General features: G+C 43.4%; 1 protein-coding gene across 1 annotated transcript in view; it reads left to right on the forward strand.

The window, feature by feature from the left end:
* The first annotated feature begins 3,878 nt into the window (after positions 1-3,878).
* The window catches only part of pole2 (polymerase (DNA directed), epsilon 2), a 55,118-nt gene continuing 32,739 nt past the window's right edge, over positions 3,879-26,257 (forward strand). The window contains exons 1-10 of the mRNA XM_070879400.1: positions 3,879-3,976; positions 7,635-7,735; positions 8,772-8,847; positions 11,220-11,297; positions 12,384-12,477; positions 13,301-13,375; positions 14,233-14,316; positions 15,111-15,166; positions 16,629-16,678; positions 23,248-23,320. Coding sequence (XP_070735501.1) covers positions 3,912-3,976; positions 7,635-7,735; positions 8,772-8,847; positions 11,220-11,297; positions 12,384-12,477; positions 13,301-13,375; positions 14,233-14,316; positions 15,111-15,166; positions 16,629-16,678; positions 23,248-23,320 — 752 coding nt within the window. The 5' untranslated portion in view covers positions 3,879-3,911. The remainder of the gene's footprint in view (positions 3,977-7,634; positions 7,736-8,771; positions 8,848-11,219; positions 11,298-12,383; positions 12,478-13,300; positions 13,376-14,232; positions 14,317-15,110; positions 15,167-16,628; positions 16,679-23,247; positions 23,321-26,257) is intronic.

Here is a 26,257-nt window from a genome sequence, read left to right on the forward strand (position 1 = left end):
CTCACACTGTCACCCAACTTAGTGTCATCCGCAAATTTGGAGATACTACATTTAATCCCCTCGTCTAAATCATTAACATACAGTGTAAACAGCTGGGGCTCCAGCACAGAACCTTGCGGTACCCCACTAGTCACTGCCTGCCATTCTGAAAAGTCCCCATTTACTCCTACTCTTTGCTTCCTGTCTGACAACCAGTTCTCAATCCATGTCAGCACACTACCCCCAATCCCATGTGCTTTAACTTTGCACATTAATCTCTTGTGTGGGACCTTGTCGAAAGCCTTCTGAAAGTCCAAATATACCACATCAACTGGTTCTCCCTTGTCCACTCTACTGGAAACATCCTCAAAAAATTCCAGAAGATTTGTCAAGCATGATTTCCCTTTCACAAATCCATGCTGACTTGGTCCTATCATATCACCTCTTTCCAAATGCACTGCTATGACATCCTTAATAATTGATTCCATCATTTTACCCACTACCGATGTCAGGCTGACCGGTCTATAATTCCCTGTTATCTCTCTCCCTCCTTTTTTAAAAAGTGGGGTTACATTAGCTACCCTCCACTCCATAGGAACTGATCCAGAGTCAATGGAATGTTGGAAAATGACTGTCAATGCATCCACTATTTCCAAGGCCACCTCCTTAAGTACTCTGGGATGCAGTCCATCAGGCCCTGGGGATTTATCGGCCTTCAATCCCATCAATTTCCCCAACACAATTTCCCGACTAATAAGGATTTCCCTCAGTTCCTCCTCCTTACTAGACCCTCCGACCCCTTTTATATCCGGAAGGTTGTTTGTGTCCTCCTTAGTGAATACCGAACCAAAGTACTTGTTCAATTGGTCCGCCATTTCTTTGTTCCCCGTTATGACTTCCCCTGATTCTGACTGCAGGGGACCTACGTTTGTCTTTACTAACCTTTTTCTCTTTACATATCTATAGAAACTTTTGCAATCCGTCTTAATGTTCCCTGCAAGCTTCTTCTCGTACTCCATTTTCCCTGCCCTAATCAAACCCTTTGTCCTCCTCTGCTGAGTTCTAAATTTCTCCCAGTCCCCGGGTTCGCTGCTATTTCTGGCCAATTTGTATGCCACTTCCTTGGCTTTAATACTATCCCTGATTTCCCTAGATAGCCACGGTTGAGCCACCTTCCCTTTTTTATTTTTACGCCAGACAGGAATGTACAATTGTTGTAGTTCATCCATGCGGTCTCTAAATGTCTGCCATTGCCCATCCACAGTCAACCCCTTCAGTATCATTCGCCAATCTATCCTAGCCAATTCACGCCTCATACCTTCAAAGTTACCCTTCTTTAAGTTCTGGACCATGGTCTCTGAATTAACTGTTTCATTCTCCATCCTAATGCAGAATTCCACCATATTATGGTCACTCTTCCCCAAGGGGTCTCGCACAACGAGATTGCTAATTAATCCTCACTCATTACACAACACCCAGTCTAAGATGGCCTCCCCCCTTGTTGGTTCCTCGACATATTGGTCTAAAAAACCATCCCTTATGCATTCCAGAAAATCCTTCCCCACCGTATTGCTTCCAGTTTGGTTAACCCAATCTATGTGCATATTAAAGTCACCCATTATAACTGCTGCACCTTTATTGCACGCACCCCTAATTTCATGTTTGATGCCCTCCCCAACATCACTACTACTGTTTGGAGGTCTGTACACAACTCCCACTAACGTTTTTTGCCCTTTGGTATTCTGCAGCTCTACCCATATAGATTCCACATCATCCAAGCTAATGTCCTTCTGAACTATTGCCTTAATCTCCTCCTTAACCAGCAATGCTACCCCACCTCCTTTTCCTTTTATTCTATCTTTCCTGAATGTTGAATACCCCTGGATGTTGAGTTCCCAGCCCTGATCATCCTGGAGCCACGTCTCCGTAATCCCAATCACATCATATTTGTTAACATCTATTTGCACAGTTAATTCATCCACCTTATTGCGGGTACTCCTTGCATTAAGACACAAAGCCTTCAGGCTTGTTTTTTTAACACCCTTTGTCCTTTTAGAATTTTGCTGGCCCTTTTTGTTCTTTGCCTTGGGTTTCTCTGTCCTCCACTTTTCCTCATCTCCTTTCTGTCTTTTGCTTTTGCCTCCTTTTTGTTTCCCTCTGTCTCCCTGCATTGGTTCCCATCCCCCTGCCATATTAGTTTAAATCCTCCCCAACAGCACTAGCAAACACTTCCCCTAGGACATTGGTTCCGGTCCTGCCCAGGTGCAGACCGTCCGGTTTGTACTGGTCCCACCTCCCACAGAACCGGTTCCAATGCCCCAGGAATTTGAATCCCTCCCTGCTGCACCACTGCTCAAGCCACGTATTCATCTGCGCTATCCTGCGATTCCTACTCTGACTATCACGTGGCACTGGTAGCAATCCCGAGATTACTACTTTTGAGGTCCTACTTTTTAATTTAGCTCCTAGCTCCTTAAATTCGTTACGTAGGACCTCATCCCTTTTTTTACCTATGTCGTTGGTACCAATGTGCACCACGACAACTGGCTGATCTCCCTCCCTTTTTAGAATGTCCTGCACCCGCTCCGAGACATGGCAGACTAGTCATGAAAGTAAAAGCCCATGGGATCCAGGGCAAAGTAACAAGTTGGATCCAAAATTGGCTCAGAGGCAGGAAGCAAAGGGTAATGGCTAACGGGTGTTTTTGTGACTGGAAGGATGTTTCCAGTGGGGTTCCGCAGGGCTCAGTAGTAGGTCCCTTGCTTTTTCTGGTATACATCAATGATCTAGACTTGAATGTTGGGGGTACGATTAAGAAGTTTTCAGATGAAACTAAAATGGGCTACGTTGTTGATAATGAAGAAGAAAGTTGCGGACTGCAGGAAGATATCAATCAACTGGTCAGGTGGGCACAACAGTGACAAATGGAATTTAATCTGAAGAAGTGTGAGGTAATGCATTTGGGGAGGGCTAACAAGGAAAGGGAATACACATTAAATAGTAGGACACTGAGAAGTGTAGAACAACAAAGGAGTGCATGTCCACATATCCCTGAAGGTAGCAGGCCAGTTCGATAAGGTGGTTAAGAAGGCATAAGGAATGCTTGCCTTTATTAGCCGAGGCATAGAATACAAGAGCAGGGGCGTTATGCTTGAACTGTATAAAACACTAGTTAGGCCACAGCAAGAGTACTGCGTGCAGTTCTGGTCACCGCATTACAGGAAGGACGTGATTGCACTGGAGAAGGTACAGAGGAGATTTACGAGGATGTTGACGGGAGTGGAGAATCTTAGCTGAGGTCAGATTGGATAGGCTGGTTTTGTTTTCCTTGGAACAGAGGCTGAGGAGAGACCTCATGGAGCTGTATAAAATTATGAGGGGCCTAGATATAGTAGATAGAAAGGGTCTATTTCCCTTAACAGAGGGGTCAACAACCAGGGGGCATAAATTGAAAGTAATTTGTAGAAGGTTTAGAGGGGATTTGAGGGGAAATTTCTTCAGGCAGAGGGTTTGTGGGGGGTCTGGAACTCACTGCCTGAAAGGGTGGTGGAGGCAGAAATCCTCACCACATTTAAAAAGTACTTGGATGTGCACTTGAAGTGCCATAACCTGCAGGGCGAGGATCGAGAGCTGGAAAGTGGGATTCAGCTGGATAGGCTCTTGTTGGCCAGCAGGGACACGATGGGCCGAAATGGCCTCCTTCTGTGCTGTAAACTGCTATGATTCTTTAAGGGGGAAGGAGTAGGATGTCACTGCGCGTCCGTCGGTGGGACATGCAATGTTTCTGTTGTATACCGCTGGGTCCCTGCCAGGCTGACTGACAGCTGTTTTATGAATGAGCAGTTTGGCGCCGTTCCCGGATCCGGCAGCGTTCTACCCGGCGCGCTCTCTGCTTTGTGACGCACGTTGCGATTTGGCGCCAAAGCTGAAGGATGGCGACGAAAGTGAAGACCAAAGTTTCAGCCGCTTTCAAAATGCACGGGTTAATCCTGAGATCGTAAGTAGACAGTTATTTGTTACAAAGCCCATTGTGTTTTTTATATACAATCTAAACATGTCAGCAAGTGATTCGTCAATGTTTCTGTATAAGTTCAAGGGCTTCCTGTTTACTGTGACTTGTCTCCCTTGATGCACTTAAATATTTAAGTTATATTTTATATGTGCGTATATAAAATGCATTAACGTTAGTACAAATTCCTAGGTAATCAAAGAAATACAATAATTAACGTCTCAACCGTTTCAATTTTATATTTTGCTGAAATATAAGCGAGCTCCCGGGTGACATGTTACATGGTAAATTGCTCTGTCTACCTTTTAGAAGTAACTTAATTTCAACAGCATTGCAAGTAGTTATTGTTTCTCTTTTTTTTAGTTCTGTTGCGTGATGGTGGCAATAAAGCTCTGTTAAACAACAATTTGTATTTATGTTTAAAAAAAACTTGAGGTGCTGGGGAATTCGGGTCGTTTGCACCTCCCGTTAGTACCCCTGTTTTGGTGATGTTTATTGAGGGATAAATATTGGCCAGGACACCAGGGGTAGGTAACTCCCCTGCTCTTCTTTGAAATAGTGCGTGTGATCTTTTACGTCCACCTGAGAGCACAGACTCTAACGTCTCATCGAAAAGACCGCACTTCAGACAGTGCAGCACTCTCTCAGCACTGCACTAGAGTGTCAGCCTAGATTTATATGCTCAGGTCTCTGGAGTGGGACTTGAACCCACAACCTTCTGACTCCGAAGTGCTACCCACTGAGCCATGACTAGTGCCTTTAACGTGGAAAAAAGCGCCTTCAAACTAACGACTAACAGCTTGGTCAAAGAGGTGGTTCGAAGGAGAGAGGGGTTTAAGGAGGAAATTGCAGAGTTTGAGGCAGAAACAGCTGACGGTGGCATAGGCACATTGGATGGGAGTGGGGAATGCACAAGAGGCCAGAGTCAGGGAATGCAGAGTCTTCGGAGAGCAGATTACAGACATAGGGAGGAATGAGGCCATAAAAAGGATTTAAATGCAAGGATGAGAATTTTAATTTTGAGGCATTGGAGTACGAGGAGCCAATGTAGGTTGGCAAGCACAGATGTAATAATGGGTGAGTGACGCTTGGTGTAGGATAGGATATGGGCAGCAAAGTTTTGGATGAGCTGAAGTTTATAGATGGGAGACTGGCCCGGAGAGCATTTCAATAGTTGAGTTTGAATATGACAGTTTCAGCAGCAGATGGGCTGAGGCAAAGGTAGAGATATGTGATATGGAGTTTTATGTGTTTTTTGTGATGGTGAGGATATCATCATCATCATAGGCAGTCCCTCGGAATCGAGGAGGACTTGCTTCCATTCCCTAAGTGAGTTCTTTGATGGCTGAACAGTCCGATACCGGAGCCACAGACCCTGTTGCAGATGGGACAGACATTCGTCGGGAGAAGGGGTCGGTAGGGCTGGTTTGCTGAGCGCTCCTTCCGCTTCCTGCGTTTGGCCTCTTCATGCTCCTTGCGTCGAGACTCAAAGAGCTCAACGCCCTACCGGATGGACTTTCTCCACCTCGGGTGGTCTGCGGCCAGGGTCTCCCAGGTGTCAGTGGTGATGTCGCACTTTACCAGCGAGGCTTTGAGGGTGTCTTTATAATGTTTCTGCTGTCCTCCTTTGGCTCGTTTACCATGAAGGAGCTCCGCATAAAGCATTTGCTTAGGGACTCTCGTATCTGGCATGCGTACTATGCGGCCTGCCCAGCGAAGCTGATCGAGTGTGGTCAGTGCTTCAATATTAGGGATGTTAGCCTGGTCGAGGACACTGATGTTGGTGCGTCTGACCTCCCAGGAGATTTGGCAGGATCTTGCAGAGACATTGTTGGTGATATATCTCCAGCGACTTGTGGTGCCTTCTGTACATCGTCCATGCCTCAGATCCATACAGGAGGGCGGGTATTACTACAGCCCTGTAGACCATGAGCTTGGTGGTGGATTTGAGGACCTGGTCTTCAAACACTCTTTTCTGCAGGCGGCCAAAGGCTGCGCTGGCACATTGGAGGCGATGCTGAATCTCCGCATCAATGTCTGCCTTTGTTGATAAAAGGCTCCCGAGATATGGGAAATGGTCCACGTTGTCCACGGCCGCGCCGTGGATCTTGATGATTGGAGGGCAGTGCTGTGCGGTGGTGACAGGCTGGTGGAGGACCTTTGTCTTACAGATGTTAAGCGTAAGGCCCATGCTTTCATTTGCCTATGGTGAGGATATGGGGTAGGAAGCTGTGCTCGGGATCAAATAGGATGCCAAGGTGGTGAACAGTCTGGTTCAACCTGAGACCAAGGCTGGGGAGGGAGATGAAATCAGTGGTGGGAGGCAGAAGACGATGGCTTTGGTCTTTCCAGTGTTTAACTGGAGGGGATTGTGGCTCATCAGGGAAGCAGCAGTCTAAAAATCCAGAGGGAAGGGATGGGCTGGGAGAGCTGGGTGTCGTCAAAGTCCATGTAGACCCTGACACCATGTCTTCGGCAGATGTTGTCAAAGGGAAGTATGTAGATGTGGAAATACAGAGGACCAAGGATAGGTGCTTAAGGGATTCCACAGGTAATGGCATGGGAGTGGGAAGAGAAGTCAATGTGGGAGATAGTCTGGCTGCGATTGGAGAAAACACAAAGGTTAAAAGTAAACATTTGAAAAGTAATATGTCCCTGACTGAGGGTTGATGGAAATAGCTGCATGCACAAATGTATTTAAAGTAGAACTAAGTGTAATGTGATGTGAGGATCAAATTGTTTTGTTGAGGTATTAAAAAAAAATGCATATGTATCTCAAATATTAAAATGTGAGTCCTTTTAAAAGGCTGCACTAAGAAAGAGAGAGCTGATTGGATAATAAATTATGTTTCAGAAAACTAAAAGATGTTCTCAAAGTACCACAGAGGGGGAGAATGCAGATGCGATTTCCCCACTCTAAGTTCCTGATCTCAGTCATGTTGCTGACTAGAAGTGCCAAGTGGATGCCATTTACCTCCTCGACATGGGGGAGGAGGGAGATTTTGAGGGAGAATTATTGTTGGGGGCACTATTGTGCATTGCCTAGTAGATGACTGAAAAGCACTTTTGTTAGAGGTCCTGGAGGGTTTGGTGGGGGGGGGCGGGGTCACCTGTGTTTTGTTGCAGGAAGTGTGTGCACTGGAAAAACCTGTAATTTTAGTAAACTGGAGGAATTAGAAGGATTTCATGCCATACCTCAACAAAAATAATCAGACTTGTAATCTTAAATACCATTCCTGATTAATCATAGATGATTTAATGATTATATTGCTTGTCACATGAATTATTTTAGTTTTATTCCATGTACATACAGTAGTAATTATTGAAAAAGATGCTCAATTTATTAAAAGGTTGATTTTTGGAGGAGTTCAAATCGACCACTTATAAAATAACTGGAAATGGAGGTTGCCTCCAGGGAATTGTTTTATAAGCAACTCATCATCATCATAGACTACTAATTTGTTAACCTACAGTAACTGTTTTTAAAGGATATATATGGTACATGCTGTGGATAAATGCCCGATTTCCACTTTCTGAATAAACTATGGTCTTGTATTTCCTGCTACAATAAACCATGAGGGTTAGTACTTAGTACAGGTAAAAAAAAATTCTCAAATTTCCTACTGTTTTATTTCTCTATGATTAGTAATGCCGCCAAATTTCTTGTGGATGTCCTTGAGTCAGTCAGTGAGTTGGAGCTTGAGGATGCAATTGAACGCATCATTGATGCAGTTGAAAAACAGCCATGTAAGTAATTATTGAAAGTTCTGAACAATTGAGTAGTTGAGCTCTATTGTTGATTAACTCTAAGTGGAATGTAATATGGGTGTTCTGTCCTTGGCATTACCTTTTTGTAATGGGGAAAAAGATTCCACTGTATGCAATGATAATGGTTGGATTCTGGGGCATGGCTGGGATGGGTCTCTGCATTTGGCCCAATCAGAGTTGCTTTTGGTTCTGTGTATCTATACTGGAATTTTAGCTGTGGAAATGGGGTATGCAAATAGTTAAACTGCAATAGTACCCCTGCACACACTTCAAGATCCCAAAGCCAAGCTTTCTGGAATTTGCTAAGTGCGATATGTGCCAGTAGGAAAGTAATGTGCACTATGTATTGAGTAAACAGAAACCCCACAACAACAACAACAACTTGCATTTATGTAGCGCCTTTAATGTAGTAAAACATCTCTAGGCGCTTCACAGAAGTGTTGTCAACGAGCCACATGAGATATTGGGGCAGATGACCGAAACCTTGGTCAAAGAGGTAGATTCTAAGGCGTGTCTTAAAAGAGGAGAGGGAGGTAGAGAAGTGGAGAGCTTTAGAGAGGTCATGCCAGAGCTTGGGGCCTAGGCTGCTGAAGGCACAGCCGCCAATGGTAGAGCGATTAGAATCGGGGATGCGCACGAAGGCAGAATTAGTGTAGCGCAGAAATCTCGAAAGCTTGTAGAGGTTATAAAGCTGGTGAGCTGCGAGGCTATGGAGGAATTTGAATGCAAATTTTAAAATTGAGGCGTTCGTTGCAGGACCGGGAGCCAATGTAGGTTAGCGAGCATAGAAGATGGGTGAACGGAACTTGGTGCGAGGTGGGATACGGCAGCAGAGTTTTGGATTTGTTGTAGATTTCTCACTAGCTTGAGTTGGATTCTTTTACCCATATGATGGGAATCCATGTGTGTCGGATACCTGCCTATTCTAATGAGAAAAATAACAGATTCAGTTGCTACAAGCTATAGCTAAATAATGTAAAGACAACCCTTTGATTTGTGTGTTTCCACTTTTCAGTGAACTGCAACATGATAGAGCAATCAATGGTGGAGGCAGCAGTCCAGGAGTGCAGTCAGACATGTGATGAAACCATGTAGGTCAACTGGAAGATTTATGTATTACGTTGACCATGTATGGCGATCGCAACAATTTTCAAGTTTTCAAAATTGTTATCTAAAAATACACTGATATATGTATCGGCAATGTCATATTTCCACTCCTATTAAACAAAAGTGTTGTATTTCTAACAATTTGGGGAGCAGCCATTCACTAATGTAATTGAGAGTATTGGAAGTTTTAAAATTCAATCTATTTGAGAGTTACGGGGGTAATTGCACCCCTATATGTAAAAGCTGTGATTTTCTATCATTCTACCTCGGCCCCAGAGTTCTTTGCCCTTGCTCTCCAGCCCTAGCCTATGTTCACTTCCTGACCCAGCCTTTCATTCCCAGTTGTTTTTTCTCAGAGTGTGTTATAGTGGCTCCTGGAGGCACGGTTGTTTTTCAGACTGGAAGGAAGTATGCAGCAGTGTTCTACTGGGGTCGGTGTTAAGACCGCTGCTCTTTTTGATATATATATTAATGACCTGGGCTTGGGTATACGGGGCATAATTTCAAAGTTTGCAGATGACACAAAACTTACAAATGTTGTATACAATGAGGAGGATAGTAACGGACTTCAGGAGGACATAGACTGGTAAATGGGCAGACACGTGGCAGATGAAATTTAACGCAGAGAACTTTGAAGTGATTCATTTTGGCAGGAAGAATGAGGAGAGGCAATACAAACTTGATGGTACAATTTTGAAGGGACAGAGAGACCAGGGGGTGTACATACACAGATCTTTGAAGGTAGCAGGACAAGTTGAGAAAGCTGTTAAAAAGGCATTGGGGATCATTGGCTTTATAAACCGAGTACAAAAGCAATGAAATTGTGCTAAATCTTTATAAAAGACCATTGGGCTTCAGCTGGAGTATTGTGTTTAATTCTGAGTACCACACTTTAAGATGCATGTCAAGGCCTTGGAGAGGGTGCAGAAGAGATTTATTAGAATGGTACCAGGGATGAGGGACTTCAGTTATGTGGAGAGACTGGAGAAGCTGAGGTTGTTCTCCATAGAGCAGAGAGGTGTTCAAAATCATGAATGGATTTGATAGAGTAAATGAGGAGAAACTGTTTCCAGTGGCAACAGGGTCAGCAACCATTGGACATAGATTTAAGGTGATTGACAAAATAGCCAGAGGCAATATGAGAAAACATTTTTTTTTACACAGCATGTTGTGATCTGGAATACACTGCCTGAAAGGGCAGTGGAAGCAGGTTCAATAGTAACATTCATAAGGGAACTGGATAAATATTTGAAGGGGGAAAAAATGTACAGGGCTATGGAGAAAAAGCAGGAGGGTGTGGTTAATTGGATCGCTCTACCAAAGAGCCGGCACAGGCACGATGGGCCGAATGGCCTCTTTCTCACTGTATCCTTCCATGAACTGAGCCAGGAATGGCTGTGATACTCCAAGACACTTGTGGCACAGCCAGTCTTATTCACGAATGGAACCTGGAAGGGTAGTCTTGTCACTGGGGGCTGGGGTTGTTCCCACTAGGCTCCATATAATCGTACAAACCAACATCTGAATGGATATGATGACAAGCAGCAGGAAACTTACCAGTACTTTTTGCTGGTAGGCTACATTTTTTGCTTGGTTAAACTCTAGCAGTACTCCTGCACACCCTGGGTCCCTAAACCTTGGCTCAGACAATCCCCGTACTTAGTTAAGTGGGGTGTGTCACTTCTAGCTGATAAAAGGGAGGAGGGGGGGTGGAGGTGGAGAGATGCTTTTAGTGCTAACCGTGGCTTCTGCCTGTTTTCTGGACCTCGTGTCCCACTCCCTTAGTTCCTCTCATATACACATTTTGCAGCTACTCCAAATAGGAAATGTGCAAATGCCAGAGTCAGACACAAACAGAAATACGGTGAAATGTTGGGAGAAGTATACAGAACGAGAAAGTGGGAATATCACAGCCATGTCTGGCTTAGTTCATGGAATGATACAGCGAGAAGGAGGCCATTCGGCCCATCGAGCCTGCGCCGGCTCTTTGGTCGAGCTATCCAATTAACCACACTCCTTTTTTCCCATAGCCCTGTACATTTTTTTCCCTTCAAATATTTATCCAGTTCCCTTTTGAATGTTACTATTGAATCTGCTTCCACTACCCTTTCAGGCAGTGTATTCCAGATCACAACATGCTGTGTAAAAAAAAATGTTTCCTCACGTTGCCTCTGGCTATTTTGCCAATCAGTGGAAGAGAAGTACAGTGAGATACAACTCTCTTATCTCAGCAGTGCCACGGAAGGTCACCACTGAAGATGTGTGTTATTTTATCTGTTCAACCAATTACTACAACAAAATGTGATGTATATTTTAGCTAGGGTTAGTTTTAACAATTTTGCATTTACATTTACAGAGAACATGTTTTCAATATAATTGGTGCATTTGATGTCCCTCGTTATATCTACAATTCAGAAAGGAAGAAGTTTTTACCGTGAGTTTTACTAATTTTCTTAAGAAGACCAGGCAGTTTATAATTTTGCATGAACAATGTAGTTTGTATAACTTAATCTTAAAAGAACAAACAATATTTCCAAGAATAAGATTTGTCATGACCTGGAACGCTTTCTGGCTCACTCGCAAATAGAAGTCCTTTCTAACCTGCTTTTATATGATTCCCGAAAGCCCTAATTATGTAGGGGAACTAGTGTATTGGATAAATGTTTGACAGATAAATGTTTCAGCAGTTTATCATTAGTTACGTTTTTCTTTCACATGTTTTATGAAGTTCGGCCATTACTTCTTGAAGTCCTTTGTTGCTTCTGTACCCTGTTGGACCCCAGCTGGTCTCTTTCAGGTTACAAAGTAAAAGTAAGTGGGCTGTCCTTGAGGTACAATATCAAATCTAATTTTGCATATATTTCAAGGTTGAATAGAATGGAAGGGGGAAAAAAATCAGCCTTTTACTCACTGGGAAATTTAAGCAATTTCATCACACTTGAAACTTCATGCTCTAACTCATCACTTTCACAAGAAAGAAAAGTAAGATGTGCATTTAGATAGCATCTTTCACAGCCTCAGGACGTCCCAAAGTGCTTTACAGCCAATGAAGTACAAAGTCTAGGTTCTCCTTGATTTCAAATATAAATAACTAACTCAATGTATAAACTAGGAAATTGTACACTTTCATCTGCATGCCTTGCAAATACAGGAAGGTACAGATATTTACACAGGCGTGGGGGGACCCTAATATGTTCTCATGATGGCATCAGGTTGAACATCCATAGAATGCCAAAGCTAAGTAAGGCTAGGCTTCTCAGATGCTGGAACAATCCAATTGTCATATAATTGCAAAAGCCACTTTGCAAACAATAAACAAAGCAAGCATGTAAACAAGGCTGCAATTTAAAGCATTAACATACTAATATGTTCAGACATTTTGTCTCTGTTCCTGGGTGGTTGTACATCAACCAGATTGCACTATTTTCTTTGTGAACTTGGAAAAGCATATGCAAAATAAATAAGTTTCAAAAAATAATTCAAGGATTTTTTTACTAAAATCTTGCTTTATGTACTGCAGTCTTTCAATGACGGATCATGGTACGTCTTGTCTGTTTGGAACTTCCAGGAACAAAGCTGAATTGTTTTGTGAGCGCTACACTATTATGCAACAGGTAAGGGAGAGGGAAAAATAAAACTTGCACACGCTCTGGGAGAAAATTATCTCATTAATTCATATTTGTTACTTTTTATTTTAAGGGACTGAACATCATTTGCAAAAAATCACTTCAATGCATACAATCCTAGTGTTTGGAAGATTGTAATTGTGAATTGAAGTAGAGAGGGTTAGAAATAACCTTTGTGTATATTCCAGATACAATGTGGCAAATTACACTACGTCTCAATTTAAAAATACAGATTCATCAGTTAAATTCAAATTAATTTCAAATCTTACAGATGCAGAGTTAACCCAATTTCCTTCAGTCTCACAAGGACATTATTCTGGGTAAAATAGAACTGGATGAAAAATATGACTCCTGAAGCTTGGTTACCATGTTAACAAAATGACCATTATTCATCACAGCAAGATATTCTTGGCTTTAAAATTATTTGTTCTAAATCTCTGTTCTGTGTATATATAAAAAAATTGTTTCTAGAAAGCAACCTAATAAAAGTATTTTCAATATTTCTGTCATTCACACAAACATCCTCAACTACAACAGAACACCAGCATCATTTAGTATAAATAAGTTTGATACCTCAACAAGGAAAGGTTTAATTCGATATATAGAATCATATAGCACAAGGAGGCCATTCGGTCCATCATACCTGTGTTGGCTCTTGGGAGCGACTTGAGGAAGAGTTAATGGTTTCTGATAAATACAGATCATTTTTATGGGGCTGGCCTCCATATTTAGAATTTTAGAAAAGTTAGGTAACTGTAGAATTGATAAACAACTTTTTGCATCTCATACGCTAACACTTTTTATTTTACAGCGAACGCACAGGCACGAATTATTTACACCTCCTGTGACAGGATCACATCCTGATGAGAACAGGAATAAATTTCAAGTAAGATGTCAACTGTTTCTCAATAATTCCGTCTTTCAGATAGAAATGTTAATTGTCTTTACAAGTTGAACTGTGGCATTTCCCAGGGATAAAAAGCAAATAAAATTTGTATTTTTATAACTGTGTCTCTGCTTGACCCTTCTTCTATTTTTTTTTTTCCGTCTTTTTTCCTCTCTTATCCCACACTTTTTTCCTCTCATTTATCTTTTACACAATTTTAAGGACCCCCACCTGGCACAAACTGGGTGGGAGCAGCCTGAAAATGGAGTTGGATCACTTGACTCATTGTTTACGTTAAAGGCGCTATACAACTACATGTTGGTGTTTCAGTTGCCGTTAATTTGGGTAAGATCTTGAGATGGGCAGCCAGAGAGCTCACCTGGTTCAGGCAGGAGGCCACATAATATGCAAATCAGGGTCATATGACAGACAGCAGCCACTCAGCAAAGGAAGCTCATGGTAACTCATAACCCATATTTATGTCACATGATTTCCACAGACTAACGATCTTGCATAGGATGGATCGACAAAATGTTATTTTTTATGTTGATCCTTTCCATTATCTGCAAAGCAAACAGATATAGTAATTTGAAAAAGGTTTCATTATTCTACAATTTCTGGTGCACCTAATTACTAATATTGCCCTGTTGGATAGTGTTTGATAATGTTAGCATTAAGGGGAAAGTGAAATGGAGAAGGAAGTGCCTTTCTGCAGTAAGTCAAATGCAGTTACTTAAGAGCTAGTTTAAACTGCCGCTGGGAGATGGGCTACGTAATTCTATATAAAGCAAGGAAGAAAATGCTTTTTATAGTTGTACTGCTGATTTTCAGACTTGCTATGTCTGCTTTACTTTTAGCTAAAAACCACAGAAACGCTCCTTGGCAGCACATCAAAGGTCGGAGAAGTCATTGTTCTAGGGATGATAACACAACTAAAAGAGGTAAGCTAAACTGTGAATAAGAGTTTATATTACCAGGAATGTGGCTTCAGGCTACATTGAGACACAGAAATGTTTTTCTGTTAGGATTCTGAGCTCAAGAAAAAGTTCTGTGATGAACAACTGCAGGGCAAATTTAAAGTGATAAGTTCATTGCATACTGGAGCAGCTCCGCAATGCACTGCTTTTTACGGAGTAATTGGATATGGAAGTTTGCATATGTTTTCCCCACACTCGAAATTGCAGATGGAACTCAAATACTTCAAATGAAATTATTGTGAAGTTGCTTAATGCACCACATAATATGGCATTGAGCTTACAGACTTGGAGGGTCCCAGATTTGATACCTGGTCTATATTGAGTTAGCTAACAAAATGTGGCTGGTGGTATAAATTGCTATTGGTTTCAACATCCCTCAAAAGTTTGACCAGGGTTGCTGCAGATTGCTTTCCGGTAACCTCTTCTGGAACTGTGCGTGCGATTTGAGAAGTGGCTTGGGCTCACTTGTCATGGCTCTCATGATTGAACTTCCTGTAAACATTCACTTTGGAGGCAGTCGCAAGAAGAGTGATCACAGGGGCACAATGGTCACCGGGGGGGGGGGGGAATTGGGAGTGAGCAAAAAGCTTTTTATTGTGCTAAATTTGAATAATGCTAATAGTTGTTATTGCCACTTTTTTTTTTTTTTAATTAAATATTAATCTCAAGAAATCCAGTACATTCAAAAAATGAAATGGACAGTTTTTTTTGTTATTACTACTGAAGGACCATATTGTTAATTATATTTACTGTTTTAGGGAAAATACTTTCTTGAAGATCCAACTGGGACTATTCAGCTCGACCTTAGCAAAGCCATATCCTTTTATGTGCTCTCAACCATGGAATTTAAAACTCACGAGAATTCAGTATGAAAAGCAAAGTATAATCACATATTTTTACTGATAAACCTAAAGTAGACAAAATGAGCTAAAGTCAAAAATAGTGGTTGTGATAAAGTTGGATTGTAAATATCTGTAGATTACAAGAAGAGTGAAGGAGTTCCACTTTTATAAGATCTTGGAAAGAAATGAGTAGAAGTTTGTGCAGTGAGTCTTAATGTCAACAATTGAGAATGAAGTGAGGAAGAAGAGCACATTGCATGACATAGCCGAAGTTTTGGAGGAACAGAGAGGAAAATTTTCAAAAAAATAGTGCTCATAGTTACTTCAATTTAAAAAAAGTTCAAAGTTACTGCGGGTAGAGAGAGGGATCACACATTGGGTGATTAGCTTTATCTGAATTTTGTCCAGATAAACAAAATAACCAGTTAATCTGAAGTTTTAAGACTATTTTTGTATGTGTTTATTAAAGCTCACAATTATCTGTTATAAATCAGAAGAGCCGAGGGCCTGCCCACACTGCGATATGTGTGCGCACTAGGTCTGTGCAGCAGAGCACGTCTCTAGCTGTCCTGGTTTACTCGTGCCACTGGATAAAGGCCTAGCTCTATCAAGCCCGTGTGGTGGCTGATGTGCAACGGTCACCACACATTGAAAAAATCCACGCACAGGCATCTTCCACCCCTGGAGTTCAGGACTGGAATATCGGGTCCTTCATTGTGTTCGTCCCTTTTGGTGTGGAAGCATGTCATCGTTCGAGGGACTGCCTATGATGATGATGAGATAACGAGACAAAATCATGCAGTACAAAGGAAAAGACATATACTGAGAGTGCATTTTGTGTTTTTTTTTAATCATTCTATTGCACTGTGGAGCATTTGTACCTGTATAAGCTTTGGATCAAAATGAGTGAAATCAAACCAATGGAGAATTGATTCCCAATGGCTCCTGGGTCTCTATCTGTGTCTCTAGCGCAGTTGTGACCTGAAGTGACTTGTTTTTTTATTTGTTAACATAGAAACATAGAAAATAGGTGCAGGAGTAGGCCATTCGGCCTTCGAGCCTGCACCGCCATTCAATGAGTTCATGGCTGAACATGCAACTTCAGTACCCCATTCCTGCTTTCTCGCCATACCCCTTGATCCCCCTAGTAGTAAGGACTACATCTAACTTCTTTTTGAATATATTTAGTGGATTGGCCTCAACAACTTTCTGTAGTAGAGAATTCCACAGGTTCACCACTTCCTTCAGTTAAGAGAAAGTGTCTAACCTCCATTCAGTTGGTCTTCCAGATGACCCAAGTGTTAGTGCGCCAATAGGTCACCTACAATAGGAGCTTTCCATTAATGTTATGTATCTTTAAAATTTATTTTTCTGTAGCTTATGATCCTGAAGTTCAATTTTTTTCTTGTTAGTAATTTCTTTAACCGCAAAGCACCAGTTTCACAGTGGCTTATATACAGAATCCTGCTTTGTTCTTACAGAAGGTAATGGTCGAGAATAAATTTATTTTGACAGTGCTTGCAGCAATTTTCATGTCTTACTGCCACTAAATGTCACTGCCTTGCTAGCTCTCTGCTTTTTCATCGATTTCAGTAGGAGGTAGCACAATGCTGTTTTATGGTTGCATCAAAAAACCATATTCGGTTCTTGAATTTTAATAGTTCTATACAACTAATGGTCAATTCGAGTAATTAAAAAGGTATTTACAAATTGTCTCCTAAATACTAATCATGACTATTTGTCAATAAGCTACTGTAACAAAGAAAGAACTTGCATTTCACATTTCGTAATCTCAGGGCATCCTAAAGTGCTTGACAACCAAAGAAATACTTCTGAAACGTAGTGGCTGTTGTAGTGTAGGGAAATGTGGCAGCCAATGGGTGCACAGATAAATATTGGCCTGGACACCACGAGAACTCCCCTGCTCTTCTTTGACTAATGCCATGGAATCTTTTCCATCCACCTGAGAGAGCAGATGGGCCTTGGTTTAACATCGCATCCAAAAGTTGGCACCTCCGACAGTGCAGTGCTCGCTCAGCACTGCACTAGAGATTCAGCCCCAATTATATGCTCAAGTCTCTGGAATGGGGCTTGAACCCACAACCTTCTGATTTGGAGGCGAGAGTGCTGCCACTGAGACGAGGCTGACATCTATTATTATTTGCTCTTCCTGCAACTCCCTGTTTGAATCTCTCATCAGATTTTCTACCCTACCACAGCACTGAAACAACCCTAATTAAAGTCACAAATGAAGACTGTATCAAAGTTGGGACAAAGCTAAGAGAGATATAGCACCGTGTCACATTGAAGCAGCTCAATGCACTAACAAATGACTTCTCACACCACAGCAAAACTGCACTCAACATCCCAACAGCAGGAAGATTAATGACCAGTCAACGTCAATGCTGTATTTCCCCCCCCCCCCCTCGTCCTCCTTTACCTTGCTGCAGCTTTGACACTGTTCACTACACCATCCTTCTCCAGTGCATCTCTTGCATTATTCAGCTCATTTTGTCTATTCTCCTTTGGTTTCACTTTTACCTATGCAATTGTAGCCTGAGCATCTACAGTAATAGCTTCCCTTCCTGCACCGTTGCCTCCAGAGGCCCCCAAGGATCTATCCTCGATCCAGTCCATTCCTCACCTACATACTGCCCCATTGCAGAATCATTCACCGACATGGGGTCGGGATTCGCATGTATGCTGATGACACCCGGTTCTACCTCTCTGCAATCACTCAACCCCTCCACTGTCTCTCTGTTGTTAGACTACTTGTCGGACATCCAGTCTTGGGTGAACTGCAATTTCCTAGAGTTAAACATTAGGAAGACCAAAGCCATTGTCTGTGGCCCCAGCCACAAACTGCATACGGCTGCCACCAATTCTAACGCCCTCCCTTGTCACTTTCTAGGGCTGAACCAGATTGTTTGTACTTGGCGTCCTATGTGAGCCCGAGCTGAGCTGACCCTATATCTTCGCCATCACAAAGACTTTGACCTCCATAACATAGCCCGCCTCTAAACCTACATCAGCCCATCTGCTGCTGATAGCCACATCTATGTCTTTGTCATCTTCAAGCTCAACTAGTCCAATGCTCTCAAGGCTGGTTTCCCATCCATAAACTTCAGCTCGTCCAAACCTCTGATGCTCATATCCTATCCCGCACCATCCTATCCTGCACCGTCCTACTTGCCCATCACCCCTCTATCTTAGCTGTCCTATATTGACTCCTGGTCCCCCAATGCTTCAAATGTTAAATTCTTAAGCTTATATTTAATTCTCTTTAAGGCCTTATCCTTTCCTATATCTAATAATCTACAGCCAAACTCTCTTATTCCCCCACCGCATCTCTCCATTCCTCTGACTCTGGCCTCTTATGCACCTTCCCTCCCCGCTTTGCCCCGCCATTTACGGCCTTTAGTTGCCGAGACCCAACTTTGTGGAATACCATCCCTAAAATCCTCAGGCACTCCAACTTCCTCACCTCTTAGATCAAGCTTTCGGTTATCCCTTGTACTTTCTCCTTTTTAGGCTTGATATACCTAGAGAAGATTTTCTTCATTAATAGTACTTTATAATGGCAATTGTTGTATGCGCATGTATGTTGTGCACATAACAGCACTACCAAAAAGCAATTGTCATTCAACTCATTGATGTTTGTGCAATCTTGCTGTGTGTAAAATGACTGCTGCGTTTACCCTCATAACAATAGTTATTGCATTTCAAAGTAATTCATTGCATGTGAAGCTGAGATATGATGAAGTGCTTCACATCATTGGACGGAAACTTGGCGGAGGTGTGATGACACCTTGGGGCCAAAATTCGGGATCCCAGAGAGACCCGTTACTATCGTTTGCGGCAGCCATTCGGTGGAATCCTGTGGCCGTCAAATGGCCGACCTGACCTAAATTTAGGTCAGGGATTTTTCTGCCTAGTCCCGATTCCGCCCGATCCTGATGACCGCCGCAAGCGCCTCATCAGAATGCGCACTGCCGCTTTCCCTCAGCTTAAAAATGAACCGACCTAAATTCAGGTCGAAAACTTGTTGCCTAGCTGCGCCATAGCTTTCTCTGTTGGTGCACCTTCTCTGCACTGAGTGCGGCCCGGCAGCGTGGCGGCCCTTCAATGTGAGAGCCCACTGCCGACTTCCCGATCAGCCGGCAAAATAATGCCTCCAGGCAACCAACGGGCAGCTTGGTACCCCCTCTTGGATGCCAGGCCACTGGCCCGGCCGAAACCCTCCCTGATGGCCCAGTAGCCAAAGATCTATAATGACAGAATCACTCATCTTTAACTGAGGGGAGAGAGCGTGATGACGCACACGCGCTGTGACATCACCACTACTCCACTGCTGATTGACAGCGGCGGAGTCCTGGTCCGACTCATATTCAGCCACTCAGCCTGCCTTTGAGTCTATTGCCTACCCCCACTATGACACATTTCCTATGGGACTTTGAAAATCACTCTTCCGACCGCATCATGGTTCTGTGCGGTAAGCACAGAGAAAAAAATCATTGGTGCGCCAGCGTTCTTGTGCTACTGAATTTCGGCCCCCTTACCTTTTAAATGAAGCCTCCCTGCCTAGCTATACCTTCTACCACTTGCCCCGCCCAGACTGCCATGGTAGCAGTGTGGCTCTCGTCACTAAATCATACCTTAGTCTGTTCCCCTACTCCTCTGGCACTTTCTTCTCCTTTAAACATCTCACCTTATTCTACCCCCCTCACCTCTCATTTAAAATTCTCATTCTCTACCACCCTGTCGAGTACCATAAAAATGTTATCACCGAGATAGCTTCATTCCTTTCCTCCCTCAGCCTCTGCACCAAGCGACATCTCATCCTCGGTGATTTCAACCTCCATCTCAATTTATCAGCTCTCCTCTCAGTTCATTACTCTCCTATCCTCCCTTAATCTCCCTCTCCATGTGAACTCCCCAACCCATATTCACGGCCACTCCCTTGACCTTGCCACCTCTCATGGCCTTGCTATTCCTACCATGTCAATTGTAGATAAGGCCATCTGTGACCATTTCCTTCTAGTGCTCTCCACCCACATCCCCCTTCCCCTACCCAACCGTATTTCCTTCTGTATCGGCCCATGGAATAAGCTCTCTCCAAACTCTCTTACAATTGCACTTATAAACTCCAAACTGTCCAGCCTCTCGCCCTCCATTCACCATGACATTTCTGCAGCCACCGATTTGCTCAACCAGACTCTCACCACCACCTTTGATGCCCTAGTCCCTATTAAAACCATTACTCTCTCACCCTGACCGTTCCCCCTGGTACGGCCATCATCTTCGCTCCTTCAAGTCTAAGGGGTGCAGACTTGAACGAATGTGGCAGACAACTGGTTTAGCCATTCACCGCTAGATCTGGCATTATCGGGTCCTACTCTTGTCTGGAAAAACTGCTCACTATTCCAGGATCATTCTGGAATGCAAAGATAACCCCCGGCTACTATTCTCTACTGCTAGCCGTCTTCTTAAACCCCTCTCCCTTGTCTCCATCACAGTCGCCTCCAACAACAACTGTGAGGAGCTCATGGACTTCTTTGTCTCTAAGATTGAGACCATCCGATCAACCGCCTCTGCCACTTCCCTTCCTTCCCCTAGCCCACCGAGCCAAACTTCCTCTAAGGTTCCCCCCTGCCCTAGCCCTAGCCATGAACTCACATCTCCAGTTTCTCTCTGATTTCCCCTCTTGACCTCTCCACGCTAATTTTGTCCTTGAGACCCACTTCCTGCTCTCTTGACCCTATTCCCACCAAACTGCTGACCACCCAACTTCCTTTTCTGGCTCCCATGTTAGCTGACAGTGTTAACTGTTCTCTCCTCAAGTACTGTCCCCCTCTCCTTCAAATCAGTCATCATAACCCCTCTCAAAAAACAATCCTTGACCCCACTGTGCTTGCAAACTACCGCCTCATCTCCAACCTCCCTGTCCTCTCCAAAGTCCTTGAACGTGTTGTCTCCTCCCAAATCTGTGCTCGTGTTTCAATCTGGTTTCCGCCCCTGCCGCAGTACCGAAACAGTTCTCATCAAAGTTACAAAAGACATCCTTTGTGACCGTGACAAAGATGAACTATCCCTCCTCGACCTGTCTGCAGCCTTTGACACGGTTGAGCACTCCATCCTTCTCCAACTCCTCTCCACCATCGTCCAGCTGGGTGGGACTGCACTTGCCTGGTTCCATTCTTATCTATCTAATCATAGCCAGAAAATCACCTGCAATGGCTTCTCTTCCCGCCCCCACATCGTTACCTCTGGTATCCTTCAAGGATCTATCTTTGGACCCCTCCTATTTCTCATCTATATGCTGCCCCATGGCACATCATCCGAAAACACGGCGTCAGTTTCCACATGTATGCTGACGATACCCAGCTTTACCTCACCACTACTTCTAAATTGTCAGACTTGTGTCCGACATCCAGTACTGGATGAGCAGAAATTTTCTCCAATTGGGAAAACCAAAGCCATTGTTTTTGGTCCCCGCCACAAACTCCGTACCCTAGCCACTGAGTCCATCTCTCTCCCTAGCATCTGTCTGAGGCTGAACCAGAACGTTCGCAACCTAGGTGTCATATTTGATATGAGCTTCCGGCCACATGTTCGCGGCATAACTAAAACCACCTATTTCCATCTCCGTAGCATTGCCCGTCTCCGCCCCTGCCTCAGCTCATTTGCTGAAACCCTCATCCATGCCTTTGTTACCTCTAGACTTAACTACTCCAACACAGTTAAGTCTGACCTCCCACATTCTACCCTACGATAAACTTGAGGTCATCCAAAACTCGGCTGCCCATGACCTAACTTGCACCAAGTCCCGCTCACCCATCACCCCTGTGCTCGCTGACCTACATTGGCTCCCTCGATTTCAAAATTCTCATTTTTTTCCAAATCCCTCCATGGCCTCGCCCATCCCTGTCTCTGTAATCTCTTTCAGCCTCACAACCTTACCCCAAGATGTCTGCTCTTCTCAAATTCTGCTCTCTTGAGCATCCCTGGTGATAACTGCTCAACCATTGGAGGCCGTGCCTTTAGCTGCCTAAGCTCCAAGCTCTGGAACTCCCTCCTTAAACGTCGCCGTCTCTCTACCTCTCTTTCCTCCTTTAAGATGTTTCTTAAAACCTACCTCTTTCGTCAAGCTTTTGGTCATCTGCTGTAATTTCTTCTCGTGTGGCTTGGGGTCAAATTTATTTATTTTGTCTTATAACAAACCTGTGAAGCACCTTGGGATGTTTTACTACGTTAGCGGCGCTATATAATTACAAGTTGTTAATAAATGCCTTTTATTTTCCTGATGGTGAATTATACAGTACTTTTCCGAAAGATAGGTCAGCATATCTAAAATTGCATCTGTACAGGTCGTACCAGTCTCATCAGCTGAGCTACTAGGTAAACTGCATTATATAATAGTGACTCATTCCTTTTGAGAAGGGACAGCAGGAAGTGACATTCTTGTGTTGCAGTATTATATACAGTACTGTGTTGACTTGTAAGGAGCAATATTGGCAGTGATCATGGAAGTCTGATATCTGATCTTTAAGGGTCAAAATAATTGTGTATAACTGACTGCAGTCCTGGGTTTAAACTATACTTTGTGAATTGATTGTTTCTCTGGCTACAGAAATTGCCCTTGAGCATGCAGAATTACAACCGACCTGATTACCATTGAGACAATAGTACCACTTAAATGCAGTTGCTCTATAAATATTATAGTGTACATAATGTTTATGTGGTTAAAGTAATGGCAAAGACAATTTCTGGAACATTTCTACAGTATTGTGATTATCAAAATTATAATATTTTTTCTGAGTAAATTAGATAAAAATTTGAGATCACTTACTTTGAAATACTTGAAAAGTTAGGATTATGCCCTTCTATTTTGATCATATATCAAAGGACATTATCTGTCAAATGTTGTGATGTGTAAAAAGATAGAATTTGATTACTCCATTTTGTATATTTGTTAATCATAAAATTGTTTTTTGGTAATTTCATGATCAACATTAACTCTGGAAATGGTAGTTATTATAAGTATTCTTTACAGGATGGTATGAAGATGGAGTTTTTCATGTCAATGGATTTGGATTTCCACCAACTGAACCTTCCACCATTACAAGGTAATTTTTCCGAAACTTTTCTGGTAAGTATGTACTTCAAGGTATTTCTATGGCCTTTGATTTAATAAATTAGTACTTTGGTTAACTGCAAAGCTCAAGGCTCAAGCCATTAATACAGAGCACCAAACGATTCTATTGATATACTATACAATATATTTCAATCTATTTTTTAAATCAATAACTAATTATTACAGCTAATTGATAAAAACACAATACATTCATAAATGAATTACTATATAGGTTAAGTTCTATTTATAACTTGCATGTATATAGTGCCTTTAATGTTAGGAAATGTACCAAGGCTCTTTATAGAGGATTTAGGATATTGTGTGCCAAGCTAGTGATGGGCCAATTAGGTAGGGAGATAGGTTCTAAGGAGGTTCTTAAAGGTGGAGAAGTGAATAGATTTAGGAAGTGAATTCCAGAGGATGGGATCCAGATGGCTGATGGGTGCAGTGAAGGGAAGGGGCTATATACAAGCAGCTAGAGTCAATGAAACAGAATTTGGTGGAACGTAGAGTAGGGGGATAGGATAGGCTTGGAGGCGGTTACAGAAATGGAAGGGGGGGGGTGAGGTTGAAGAGGAATTTGAAGACTAAGAAAATAATTTTTAATTTGACTTGGGGCCCCAGGAGCCAATGTCCAGGAGCATGTGGGCGATGAGAGTGTGGAATGTAGTGCAGGATAGGATATGCCCAGCAGAGGTTTGGATGAGCTGAAATTGTGGAGAATGGGAGACTGGCAAAGAACTTTATTTTGATTCTGTGGTGGCTAAAATAATGGGCTCAATTTTCCCCAGTGATTTGCGGCTTTCCTTTTGGCCTAAATTTTAAAAATCCAAGTTTCCCCAAAGATTGTGAGCCAGCGTAACTCAGTTATGATTTTTTTAAGTTAGTTTTTTTTTTGCACCGTAGGGGGTGTAACTTGTTGTCTGCGCCAGTTTTTCACAATTATGCAAGTTTGGCCAACTTATAATTCTCCTAGTACGGCGTATGTGACCACTCCCAAAAAACCTTCTGGGCACTTAATAAAAATCGGCGCAGAAAGACACCATTGTTTTTCGGCAAAGTTTTGGAGGGAGTCAAGAACACATAAATATGCATCATCAAGCTTAAATTTTTCCAACTGAAAATGCAGAAAATGGAAGTTCCATGCAATTCTTTAAGTTTGGATTTTTTGTAAAGTGCCACGCCACCACCGAACGTCTCCAAACCGGGCTCGAGAGTCGGAGCGTCGGCCGGCACAATCGCTCCCTCGTCCGACATAGGGGCTCGGGGCGCGGCTTGAAAAGAAGCGTGGGGGTGTGTGGAAACCGAACTGAAGGGATGAGAACCCTTGCACTATGCCATTATGTATCAAAAGAAGCCCTGGGGGTGGGGAGGGGGAAGCTGAACTGAAGGCATGAGAAGCCTTGCACTATTCAGCAAGCAGCATCAAATGAAGTCCGGTGGGGGGTGTTTCCTGATCAAAGCAAGCCCATTGCGCATGCTCAGACCTGGGTGTGGTCCATACGAGGGCCTCAACCTTGGGGAGAGAGACAACAAAGAAGCTTGTCCTGCCTGCCGTATTGAGCTTCTTGCAAAGGTACAATTTAATCATGGGGGCAATACTGACAATGCCATACCTCATGCAAGCCTTCTGCATGATGGTGCTGCGGAGGAGACAATTGATTCGACGTCATCGCATGAGGATCCTCAGAGCACGCAGGATGATGGGTAGGAGGCCTTGCCCATGTTGGGTATATCGAGACAGCCGTTCATACCTGAACCTGAGTGATGCAGACTGTGTCAGAAGGCTGCGTTTCCGCAAAGTTGTAACCGAGATCTGAGAGTTAGTAAAAGCAAACCTGCAACCTAGAAGTGTCAGGAGGACTGCTTTGTCAGTTGAAGTGAAGGTTACAGCTGCACTTTCATTTTATGCATCTGGATCATTCCAGGCCATTTCTCGACATGCGACATATCTGCATTCGGCAGGTGATTGCTGCACTATATGCCCAGAGGGATGACTACATAAAGTTCCCCATGACCGCCCAGGCAATGCGTGAAAGGGCTGTGGGCTTCTCCAGGATTGCTGGCTTCCCAAAGATACAGGGCTGCATTGATTGTATCCACATCGCCTTGTGAGCACCTTTGGAAGATTCCAACAGATACAGGAACAGAAAAGGCTTCCACGCCGTTAATATGTAACTCGTGTGCGATGACATGCATCGCATCAGGTCAGTTGATGCAAGATACCCTGGGAGCATCCATGATGCGTTCATCCTACGCAAGAGCGCTATCTGCCATGTTTCAGCAACAGCCAGAAGGGCAGAGCTGGCTACTGGGAGACAAAGGGTCCAGCCTCGCCACCTGGCTCATGACCCCCCCCCCCCCCCCCCACCCCCACGAGTGACCCGGATGGGAGCTGACTGGGAATACAACATGTCGCACATTGCGACGCGCAGCATAATAGAGAGGACCATTGGCATCTTGAAACAGCGTTTCCGATGCCTGGACCATTCCGGAGGCTAATTGCAATACTCCCCTGAGATTGTCAGTCAATTCACTGTTGTGTGGTGCATGCTGCATAACTTAGCCATCATGAGGCAGCAGCAGCTGGTAGTAGAAGACCCACCTGAGATGAGAGTGGCTGATGATGAGGAGGAAGATGCAGATGACGAGGACGAGGAAGCCGTGCAACTACCTGAACCCAGAGCATGACCGCGGAGGAGGGCGGGCCATTATGCCCCTTTAACAATTGCTTGAGCCTTGTGCCAGCAGCTCATCCATGAACGCTTTGCTGCCTGAGGGCTCGGAGGCAACCATTCAAAATGGACCATGTTTACTGTTCGGACCAGTTCCGTAATGTTGTGTTGTGTTAATGGAACAAATAATGGAAATGATTCTTCTTTACTTCAAAAGGTTGTGTTAATAATGGAATAAATAATGGAAATGATTC

This window comes from Pristiophorus japonicus, chromosome 4, assembly GCF_044704955.1.
Source record: "Pristiophorus japonicus isolate sPriJap1 chromosome 4, sPriJap1.hap1, whole genome shotgun sequence".
NCBI lineage: Eukaryota > Metazoa > Chordata > Chondrichthyes > Pristiophoridae > Pristiophorus > Pristiophorus japonicus.